Here is a 12,270-nt window from a genome sequence, read left to right as displayed (position 1 = left end):
CTGTGAAATGAACTGGTTAAGTGCAAGCCAACTTCAAACTAGGAGATGCATTGTCATATAATGCACAAGATTGTGGCCAAGTTAATTAGCACTGCTAAAAGCCAGGTCAACACGAGCACTGCGCCCAAGGGGTCCAAAGCTGAGGAGTTTAATGCACTCTCCAAGTTCAAACTTACTCACAACAGCCTCAGGGAATGTGAGACACGCTCTCATCAGTACGCTGTAACCTTGAGCTGAAGGGACCATGTCTAATGCTAAGATACTGTTTCACTCCATATGCTAGTTCATTATCCAGCTCCTGTGTTTTGACTGCCAACAAATAATGATGTTTTTCAACACTTCTCCACTAGGAACTGAATGCAAAAACATCGCATCATAAATGCCACCCAACATCTGCTAGGCAGTTACCATCTTCCCATGACTATCACCTAGGCTGAACCTGAGCAAGTGATTTAGTGATGAGCTGTGTCACATCCTCTTACCTATTACACCCTAGATCATCCAAACCCCAGTTCTTATGAACAAGAAAGCCCACAGGTATTTGGTGAAAATACCATAGGAAAATTAATTCTAACAAAAAAACTCCACTCATTCTAAAATGTTAATGAAAAATCAAGTATCACAATTGAGGATATCAGTATTGCTACAAATCCTACAGCACCAATGCAGATACAGTGATAATTCTAAGATAGTCACAGAAAATAAACTAAGGAAAAGGCAGGCTTTTCCCACCTTTCCTATTTAACAGGCAGTCAAAACTCTTCAAAATATTATTATTTAATATATGAGTTCTTTTAGAACAATACCAATACCTTAGCAGTCTACAACTTGGTTGGTCCCATGGCAAATAGGATATTTTGAAGCTGGGATGGTGACAAGGACTAGATTTCAAGTATTTCAGAGATTAAAAACCAGATTAGTTACTTGCCTTATACTAACTGTAAATTTATTAATTTTATTAAGCACTCAATCAGGGCAGAGTATTTGATTTCCCACATTCCACTTTTTATTGTGAAGCTCTTTGTTCACATCATGGTGTTTTGCTGTACTGATCTAACTGCTACACAAATGAAAAATCTTGAAATACCTTTGAATGTGTGAATACTTTCAATAGTGCTTATTTTTAATCAGCCTTTACCATTGAGTAAAAGCAAAAACTAGCTGCACAATGCTTGCAATTTCTGTAACTGTAATTCAAATTAAGCAACTGCCTTTTTATACTTTCATTCTAGCAGTTTGAGCTAAGATCTGCTGCCCTGTTACTTCACTTCCTACCCATACTTTAAGCCTGCAAGTAATATGCAGAGCCTAGCAGACAATCCCATAAATAGTTCAAGACCTTGAAAACCACAATGTAGCCAGCTCCTAACTTTCTTCCAAAATAAGGCATACTAGAAGCAAAATCTTCCACTGAAAAAAATATTTTTAATACAAACCAGTTACAGAAATCCCTGACAACATGCAATTAACAGACTACGTGACAGCAATCACCAATGTGAATGAATTCATTACAAAATCCAGATGACTGTTCTGGGGTTATGCTTACCCTGAACACAGACATCTAACGCATTTTATTAAGGCCATAAATAGGTCCAGTACCTGCTGAACTACCTAATGGAAGTGGTCATGTCCTGAAGCACGAAACACGAAAGTGTCTTCAGATATACCTTTTGAATTGAGCCAGAGGGACTCCATGTCTTTCTTCTTACACTTCATAAAAAGAAAATAGTGCTGTATCTCACAGCATAGTAACTGAAGAAATGCCGTCCACATTAAACATCAAGCAGATCTTGATAGATGCATGTGCACGGTCACTTCATTCTTATGCCTTCCACACTGCTACCTTACAATGAAATAGCAGGAAATTGGATTTGTATTTCACTGCCCAACTCTTCTTGCATTTATATTGACATAATATTACCCATAGATATAAGCACATGCACCGTATACAGAGAGTGCACATATATGAACACTGTACACATAGAAAAATTATGCCTGAGATTTTTAGAAATGGGTATCTGAAGTTAGATTTACAGATTCACACTGAAATACAAGTACTTTGAAGTCCACTCTTCACACATACAAGCGAAGATTTTCAAAGCCTGGTGAAAGAATTTCTAAAAAAGTTAATCTGCTCTGCCTCTGAATGTAATACACACACACATATGTGTCTATAGCGAAACTTTTATGAATTTTGGAGAGAATGCAAAGAGGTTGTTTTAGGTTGATTTGACTGCAGAAATTAATCCACTGAAGAATGGATCAGAAGCTGAGAGTAAGTACAAGCATAAATATGTATCTGCAAAAGCCCTTTAGACACCAGATACCCTACAGGAATTGCAAGTGCTTGAAGTAACACCATGCTGAAATGCAGCTCAGCAACTGGAAACAGCATGTCAAATTTCACTCTCATTTACACCTATAAAAAAGTTCGCAGTAACTCCACTGAGTGAAATGGTGATGTTGTCGATGAGATTAAAGTAAGAGCAGACTGTGAGCCTCCATCTCTATAGAAGTACTAAACAAGCGTAGTATAAATGTACAGTAAGAGTAGTATAATCAAACAAGTTCAAAGAAACTCTAGGGGGTTGCTGTGGAGAGAGGATGGGAGACAATGGTTTAGATACACCCTTCTCCTTAGCATCTCTGCACAGACTCTGTACACATTCCCACAGTCCCCTGGCTCTGCAGCCACCCCTCCCAGCCCTGCTCCGGCTGGGGCTGTGTCTGCCCTGCAAACGAAAACTGAATAATATCCACACAAACACAAGTACATATCCAGATTTACCATCACCTTTTATGCTCCAAGCCAAGGCAATAAAACAGCTTTACTGCTTTGGACTTTAAAAAATAAGCGATCACATACTGTATGGGCTTAAAATCCATCATCAGCCTTCACAGAACATATTTAAAAACATCCCAATCGTCACAAAATGTGGATTAAATTAGTACAGCCAGACTAGGCTTCACTTCACAGCACTATTTTCCTCAGCTGCTCCTGCTCTAGTTTCCAAGAAGTGATGCCACTGGCACAAAACTGAATTCAAAACAGCAATCACTGACCAAAAGATCTAGCTCATTTTTTGTGACAATGAAAGTCATTCTTCATAAAAATTCTTCCCAAACAAAAGGGACTGCATGTGGTATCCATGGCATATCAGTGTGAAGTACAAAACTCAGCAGAGGAAAACATTCCAAACCTTGACAACTCCTTGCAAAAGGAGTTAGGTTTGGGGTTTCTTTCTGCTTCTCTTTATTATGTGCTTAACAGTAAGTCTTTATTAGAAAAATTCAAGAAAGTAAATGTAATGTTCCATATGCACTGGAACTGCCTACTTCTTTGTTTTTACACTCTAAATAAATAGTAGGAGAGGTCTCTCCCATTTTTTTCTCCACTTAGAATAGCAAGTAGTCGTTTCTGTACTTTTCCCCTCCCTAGGTTTCCCCCAGTAAATAGGTGACTGACATCAAATACGGGGAAAAAACAGATGACGAATTAAAAAAATAGGTTGGAGAGTTTTAATTCCATTGACATCACCCCTGCTACATCTTTGCTTGTGACAGTGGAGAGCAATCTCAATGATGCAAACCCTGAATTCTGGTCCCGTGCCTTTTCTTAAAAGACAAAAGATACAGGAATTCCTGTTTTGTTACAAATGGTGCGATTTTGAAATTTTCAACACAAATTCCATCCAAACATTTTTTTGCTGTTGCTGTTGTTTCAGAAATTAAATCTAAAATTTTCATGCTGATTACAAACATTTCCTGATCCAAACCAAAACAATCACATTTCACTTCAAAGTGTGTAATATATTTCATGAGAAAGTGTCAAAATGTAACACTTTCCCCTTTTCTGAGCTGACAAGTCTTAGCAGTCAGTCTGATTTGAGCAATGGCACTATTCAGGGTAAGGAAGGTAGGGGGAAATTAACTGCAAAAAATAGAAGAGGTGAACCATACAAAACAGAAAAAAGTGAGGTGGTGGAGGGTAAAGACACTTCTAACAGCTGGGCAAGCAGAGATGGCACAAGAAGGGCTTCCCTCTGGAGACACGGAGGCATCAGGTTCATGCTCACAACTGAGCTGGGAGCTGGAGATGGGAAGTCCAGAGACACTCTTGCTGCCACTAGTCTCCATCCATCCACCTCACCAAGGTCTGTCTATTCTTTCGCATTATCAGTGCAACCATACTACCACAAACCAGTCCTGGTTTGGGATACTGGGACCACTTTCGTTCACAATTACCCAGCTGACAGCTCAGCTACTCTGCAGAAGGCTGCGAGACAACAGAGCTCAGCTCTACCCACCATGATCATGCCGAGACACAAGCTCTTCTTCATCTCACTGGGGCTACAGCGGGACCATAACCCTTGGCACTAGGATGAGGTGCCTTTCTTCGGGACAGCTCCCCACACCAAGGAGTTTCAAAAAAAAGGGTTGACTTCACACAGAGTTTAACCTGCTAGTTCAGGTGGGCGGTTTTCTTTTCCCTCTTGCGCTGCTACAGCTGGGGTCTCAGGACGCCCACTCAGTCCCCTTCACCACCCCATCACTCTGCACGTGCTGTGCCAATGAACACCACCTCCACCACCTCACGATTGTGCCCAGCCTAGCACCTTGTGCTTTCCAAAACAAAAGAATTTGTTTTCATTCATAACTTTTATTCCTTCCCAGTGGATGTGAGGAGCTAGAGACCCCCTGGGCTGTGCCTATATAAGCTCCGGCCCCTAAAGCATCCAGCCAGCAAGTCAGAAGATACATAGGAGACAATAAGCAGACCTTGAGTCTACAAATTGGAGGATGAATGATTGGCAAACAACCTCTCCTCATGAAAAATTATGCTACAGCAACACAATAGTAATAGGAGCCAAAAGTATGTCTATTCCTGATTTGTAGACCAGGTTTTAGTTATGCTATAATCCTCTCAGTATGCCTGCTTAGGATCCCACAATCGCACGAGTCATGAACACTACCCACAAATCCTGCAGCTTCCATGCCGAGCAACCGACACACCAGATGAAGGATGGAAAATATACATGTGGAATTGTTCTGGGAACTTAAAGCACACATAACAGTAAACAAAGCAAATATGGTGTAAAACCTGTTGCTATTTTCACAGCATTTGTGGAGCAAAGCTGCATGAATGCAGAAAGATGCATACTGCCTCACACCTTTCCTCCAATCCCAGCAAATTAGAAACAGCAGCACAAACAGCAGCAGTGAGAAGGAAACACTATGTAGAAGAGCTGCCCCGTTTGTTGCTGCACTACAGGTATATGTTTGGATATGTGAGAGAGAGCTGAATAATGAGTGTTAAAATTGCTTTTCCTCATTCCTCCTCCAAAACCTCAGCTGCTCATGGGGAACTGAATGGGGAAAGATTCCCTCAGCACCATCCTCCCTCCTCCAGGCACAGTCTAAGCCAGCTTGAGAAGGTTGCTGCTGCTGTTCCCTGTCCCATTTGGGGACAGCCTTCACAAAGCTAGTGCCAGTTTGGTCTGGTAACAAAAAGGCTGCCTCTGCTCCCAGAGGAAAAGGCAGTGCTCTGTTGGATACCGGAGCACTTGCTGAACAAGAGGCACTACAGACAAATTTTGGCTGGTGGCAGGAGAGATGGCTGAAAGCCAGCTGACAGAGAAGAGCAATATCAACTCTATACCAGGGGAATCCTCTGAAAATACTACTGAAGCAAACAGCAACTGCTAATGGCACACTGGCAAACAAGACATGAGCGATTCTGCACTCAATAAAGGAGAGAAAAAGGCAAACGGCTGAACTGAAGTGATCAACATGAGCTTGAACCATGGCACAGGGCAAACATGTGGCATGCCGTATGGAAACTCAGAACAAAACAGAAAGCTTGGAACAAATTGAAATTAAAAATCTGCTTTTATTTTAAATTACTCTGCTAAACATGTAACTGAAAATTGTGTTGAAGTTGACGTGACTTTGTGACATGTTGCTCCTTGAAAACTGCCATTTCCCATCAAACAAAAAAGGTATTAAAAACGTTTCAATCTGGTTACCTTCTATCCAGCAGGCTAGAAAACATTAAATCATGAGCTAAGAAATAACACCATACCATTAGTCAACAAGAGACAGCTGTTCAGCCAGCATCTGTCGTATTTTCAAGAATCCATACATACCAAATGCCTGGAAAGGAAGGGTGGCAATCACTCCACACATGTATATAGAACTTTTAATGCATGTGATAAATTAATTCTTTTAAAGACAAGTCCCATTCAACCTCCCTTTGCTTACTGTTTCTAGATATAACCTATCTGAGGAAGGGTGATCAAACAACCACTTCCAAAATAGATAAGCCTGGAGCATGATGGCGTTCTGTGTTTGGAGCAGTCTTCTACTGGACAGACTCACACTAAAGCATCCCTGAAAGAGTACTTAAGCTGCCCAATCTAGGGTTTATTTGATGAATGGAATTTAGGAAAACATTTAAATTCTTTCTGTGTAATTTCTAGTAAGTATGTAAATGAAATCAGATCAAGACTCTGAAATCGGATCAAGAGGAGTTAAAATTAAGGATCTGGAGCATCTCTCCTATGAGGAAAGGCTGGGAGGAGACCTGGGACTGTTTACCCAACAGAAGATCAGGCTCAAGGGGGACCTACCTCATCAGTGTGGGGGGACCTCATCAATGAGGGGAACTCAACCAATCCCTGAAGGGAGGGTGCAAAGAGGATGGAGACAGGCTCTTCCCAGTGGTGCCCAGTGACAGGACCAGAGGCAACAGGCACGCACTGAAACATGTAAGAAAAAGCCCTTTCACTCTGAGGGTGAGCAAACACAGGAACAAGGCTGTCCAGAGACATTGTGGAGTTCCCCTCGTTGGAGATACTCAAAAGCCATCTGGACACTCTTTTGAGTAACTGCCTCTAGGTGACCCTGCTTGAGCTGGGGGGTTGGACCAGATGACCTCCAGAAGTCCCTGCCAACTTCAACCATGACTCTGTGATAAACAGATGAATTATCATCACTTATGCAACACCATGTAAGAAGAAATAAATCAAAAAGTAACAGGGAAAAAAAAAAAGAAAAGATTCCATGTTCATTATGGCAAGAAAAGCTCTTTATCAGACAATTGTCAGTAATACACCTACTGTCCTATAATACACCTGAAGGCATAATGACACTAGAGAGATGGCTCCACTAAGCTCAGCTACCAGGCCTAAAGCTAACACAAAATGCTTGTACAGAAAACTCAAACACACCTACATTAAAGTATAAAACTGTATCCATGAATTTTCAACCCCCTCTAATTCACTAAGTTCAGAAAAATAATTTCCATTGACAAACTCTACGGCTATAGTGAATGACCAGAATGGGAGTTGAAATAACCATCACCAGCGCAAAAGGCAGTGAATGGTCTATTTTCATTCTTGCTCTCTGTCCTCTAAGGAATAGTACAATCATAGAAACACCTCCTAGGTTATGTAGTTTATTTGCCTGCCGGTGTGAGACTCTTCCCTACGACAATTTTTAACACCTGCTTTTGCCAAGTTAAGAGCAATGTGTCACATCTGAGGAAAATGAGCTTATTATAAGCCCCCTCAGACACTGTATTTTGCAGTACCCAACGGATCACGGTGCTGCATCGTATAACAGGGAAGGTGCCAAATTGTTCAGACAACATGCTAGCTCGAAACCGGAAAGTCAGCAATATAACAGGACTCCTCTGAGTACTGGGCCCCTATACAAATACTCTCGCCCCCTTGCTACACAGCACAGTGTCCCCTCCCCTGACCAAGGCACAGATGATCAGTCCTAGCATCTCACAACTGAAATGTGCAACCACAGTGCCATGCAGTAGTGACATGCAAGAAGGAGCCCAAGCTGTGAAACAGTGAGAGGAAATCTTGTAAGTCTCATACTTAGATGAAGCTTTACATCCCCCTGGTCTTCCAGCAGGCCATACTGCCTTCCAGGGATCCCGCTGGAAATCACCAGTCTCTCTCACCCTGCGGACAACTATGAAAAACAATTTCAACCATGGTCACCTGAAGTCATGCACAAGAGGAAGAAAAGCAACCCTAAAGGAGGTGGCTGAAAAAGAAGTGACCACCATGAAAATATGTAGAGAAAATGCCAGAAGGCTAATGCAATCATCCTCTATTCAAACACCCGTTACACGTGACTATTGGCTGCAGGGCTCCAACTTTTCACCCAACCCATTGGGGTGAAATATTTTTGGTGTCATCTTTTGCTAGGTAATAGTTTCCTTGCAAGGTTTTTTACATGAAACCTAAATCACACAAAAGCAGAGTGCCCATTTATTTAAACATTTTTTCCAGTATATCTGCTTCCCATCTGCAAAGGTAATCAGAAATTTTCAGCCACATTTCTAACTATCTCAGAGCATGAACCGAGAAAGCCAGACATAAACTGCCCAAGATTAGAAAATATGGAGCAATCTATAATAAATAAAATACACAATACTCCCTTACTCTCAACTTTAGATGCAGAAAAGACCATTAAGTTATATTAAAATAAGGCAGCACTAAAAAAAGTATGACATGACAAAAATAAGACTCTTTACATACCAGTAGCTCTTTCACCATAAGAATATACACTATAAACAGCCTGTTTTTCAGAGACACTTGGTATTTTTCTGTGTATTTAAACACAGATGTGGATGCTTAGCAATTTTAAAAAAAAGTCATTTACTTAGATAACTAAGTATAGATTAAGGTACTTCATTTTATATACGTTCTTTTAAAATATTGTGTTTGTTTATAATATTATTTAACACCTAGAGACAGAATCCTTACATATGGATTCCAACAATAAGTCACCTGCCTTTGCATTTAAAAAAGAAACAGAGATTTGAGTCTGCTATGAAGGTACGTGTATGAGTACAGGAGTGCATTCATGTGTGTGCATGTGCATACTTTGTATACAAGTTACCTATGCATACAACAGGTGAGAACAGAAAGAGACCTAGGAAAATAAACAATTAACATGTTAAAAGTATTTCATTAGTGTGAGAATAAATGCAGTTATAGAACGTAAAGGTTTGTATCATTCAGCATATCAAAAACTGCTATGAAGCAGGAACACTGTTTTGTTAGAAATGCCCATATCTGACTGGAGACAAACGGAAGAATCAGGAATGTTCCAACAGTTCAAAAAATATCATGGAGCCATTGCACTGCAGTATTTCACTACTATTTCTAAACACAGAACATGGATGTTATCAAGCTTCCTGAAACACTGTCTTCATAAAAGGTTTTGCCAAATGAATTAGTCAACAACATATAACAAATGTTTCCCTGGAGTGTGCCTTATTTTGTACCACTCACAAGCAAAACAAAGGTTTTGAAGAGGAATAATACATTTTGTTACACTGACAGGTCTGGCTGAAAAAACCAAAACCAAATTAAAAAAAAAAAAACACACAAAACCAAACCAAACAAAAATATCAAAAACAAAACAAAAAACAAACAAACAAACAAAAACAGTATTTTTTTTTTTAAGCACACAAGTTTTTCTTACCTATTTGTTTCCTGTACTGGTCAACAGGAGTTCTTGCTGTAGAAGCATCTTTTCTACCCATGGTTTTCAATCCAAAAATTACTGTCAACAGCAGGGGAAAAAAAAAAGAAAGAAAAAAAAGTAAACATTATTCCTAAATAACTTACTAAGGAAATCAATGACATACAACATTGGAAAAAACTAACATGTGACATTCATGTTATGCTATGATTATACACAGTCATAAGCCTTCCCAGAGTACAAGACACCAGAGTTAAATCATCACTATTCTGACGACTCTTAATAAATTCTAACATACCTTTTTCCCCATTGCATGGGTTATTAACATTACCAAATACCTGTTAGTTTGAATAAAAAAGAGGAAAAGATTTAAACTGATTGCGCAGTAACTCAGCATCTGGTACCACTGAATTTCATTCTTTTGTATGGTTGGTTTTGTTTTTTCTTGTTTTTTTTTTGTTTTTTTCGTAAACCAGGGAGTGAATGTTGTATTTTGAGCTGCTTCCGTTGTTGGCAAACACATTTACAATATGTCTGACACAGGACTAGGCATGTGTGCATGCACTAGTGTAATTGCTGCAGCCACAGCCCTTCAACCACCTTGAGCTAAACAGAGGAACAGATACCTAAAACACAACAACCCCACACTCTACCTTCCTGCCACTAGCTCTACAGATCTGTGAATGAAAAGAAAGTGGAGAATAAAAGGTGAGAGCTGGAGCTGTGCCCTTTTTACACCTCTCAGCAGAGGTATTGAGAATTTAGATCACCTTCAATGCATTTAAGTAACAACCATCCTGACTCTCGAATGGGCTTCTCACATTACACAGCACAAACAGGTGACACAAGGATTGCACAGGAAACTGCATCATCATTCATCTAAAGATGCTCTTTTGGTACTTTGTTACTGTCACACCATCAGTGTAACTGAACAAGTGTCATCTGACTTGTGTTCCAGCAAATTCCAAATATGTCCAGTTAATCTGGAAAACCTTATGGTCTCTTATTCATCTCTTCACAGGGCTGCCACTCAAATGGTACAGAAAGATTCTACAAATATACTCATTTCACCTCTTTTTCCACAGTCAAAAAATATCTGCCTTTTACAGTCACAGTTGTTCCTCAAAACACTATTTTTCAACCATTTTGGATGGGCTGAATATATCACTCATCACAATGGTGGTAAGCCCCACCATTTGACCACCTTTATGACACAAGCCTCCAAACACCAACCTCTGCACTCACAGGAGGGCTGACATTTTCCAGTGTCAGATTTACTGTTCGAGCGCAGAAGATGCACAACAGCCAACACTTGCCTTTTCCCAACCAGCCTTGGCAAGTTGTGCCAAGGGCAAACTTCAGCTGAACTTCAGCAACCACAGACTGTCTACAGATTGTGCACATATGGCTCTGAAGTATCTGCGAGTTATACTTCTCTGTTAGGCATTACCAGATGCATTACAGCAAGACGAGCTTCCCCAGGCTCTGCCAAGGCGCACTGTCTGGGAAGCGCAGCCCTTAAAGGCACTGTGATGCCAAATCATGGGCCAAAAAGCATGCCAAGACACTGCTAAATGCACTACCATCAGCATCTCAGCCTTAAACATGTACCATTATCTCCTTCATAGTTTCAAACAAGGTTTAACGTACAGCTGCAGGAATGATCCCATCAGTTATTTATGTGTTTTCAATCCACAAAGTTTCATCTTTTGCATTTATCTCTTCTGTAAGAATTATAGGCATTTAATGCCAAGTGACAAATCCACGCTCCTTAATTTAAAGTGTGGGACACAGCTTAAAAGGAACTTAGGTGCTCAGAAGTCAACACCTTTTTTTAAAAGGTATTCAGAAATAATAACAAGGTATAAAAGATTGCCATTATTTCTTAATCCAAACTGAAACCTCAATCATAGTGTTCTAATGTTTCCATACACTACTTTTGTTTAACACAGAGCATACCCCTATCTTATGTAAAACACGTAACAGTGAACTGTGAACAGTGAACTGTAATCCACTAGTGGTTTTGCCCCTCTAATATGCTTCCCAGCTATTCTCTTGACTTTTATTTCTCACATAACATTCACATCGTAATAGCAAGAGTGGAAAATAAAAGTACCATTTGAACTTCTGGCTAGTTGGAGATAACGTATATTTTTACACTGCAAAACTAGTTTTTGGCTTTTTTATGCCACTTTTAGAGACTGTTTTGACTTGCCTTTTGCAATTTCAATAACCTAATGTTTTGTAACAAAACATAAGCAGTGAAAGATGTCTGCAGTTTTAACAGTGCCAATAAGACTCAAGAAGGAAACACAGACAAAAAATTATTTCCTGACTTAATAGTAGCCACTGAAATGTTCATTTTTGCTCGTGTGGCTCAGTGTCACCAACTGCCGCATCTAGAACCCAGACTCCTCTTTGTTCTTCAAAGGGATGCAGTAATCATCATTCATGTCCACCACTTTGATGGTTAGATAGCAAAGGCCCAAGAAACCCATGGAGACATTAGCAAATATAGCCGCAATGTCTAATAAGGCAGCTATCTGCATAAAAGATCAGCCACAATTTAGAATGTGTTGTGATAGATGTGGAAAGGGAATAACAGATCTGTATTAGCATGTACAAAACAGAGATTGTTTTCACAATTTAATTCCTCAGGGACTGGGGCTCATCACCTTCTCTTGTAAAGAATTCTGCATTCCCCAAGGAAGCAACTTGCCATGAGCCAGAGTTTAACTAAAATATGGATTAATACGAGAT

General features: G+C 40.0%; 1 protein-coding gene and 2 long non-coding RNA genes across 4 annotated transcripts in view; all 3 read right to left on the bottom strand.

The window, feature by feature from the left end:
* The window catches only part of LOC134156508 (uncharacterized), a 165,082-nt gene that overhangs the window by 33,232 nt on the left and 119,580 nt on the right, over positions 1-12,270 (bottom strand). The window lies entirely within an intron of this gene.
* The window catches only part of TRIQK (triple QxxK/R motif containing), a 58,808-nt gene that overhangs the window by 31,078 nt on the left and 15,460 nt on the right, over positions 1-12,270 (bottom strand). For both annotated transcript variants that reach the window (XM_062604590.1, XM_062604591.1), the window contains one exon: positions 9,511-9,591. In XM_062604590.1, the coding sequence (XP_062460574.1) occupies positions 9,511-9,571 (61 nt within the window). In that variant the 5' untranslated portion in view covers positions 9,572-9,591. The remainder of the gene's footprint in view (positions 1-9,510; positions 9,592-12,270) is intronic.
* On the bottom strand, positions 5,871-8,021 carry LOC134156509 (uncharacterized). The gene is made up of 2 exons (XR_009961939.1): positions 7,890-8,021; positions 5,871-6,967 (listed from the first exon to the last, which is right to left on the bottom strand). It is a non-coding gene; the product is annotated as an uncharacterized LOC134156509 (long non-coding RNA).

This window comes from Pezoporus occidentalis, unplaced genomic scaffold (assembly GCF_034315485.1).
Source record: "Pezoporus occidentalis ecotype Australia unplaced genomic scaffold, CSIRO_AGI_Poc_V1 ctg87, whole genome shotgun sequence".
Taxonomy (NCBI): Eukaryota; Metazoa; Chordata; class Aves; order Psittaciformes; family Psittacidae; genus Pezoporus; species Pezoporus occidentalis.
This window is presented reverse-complemented; position numbering and strand designations above follow the sequence as displayed.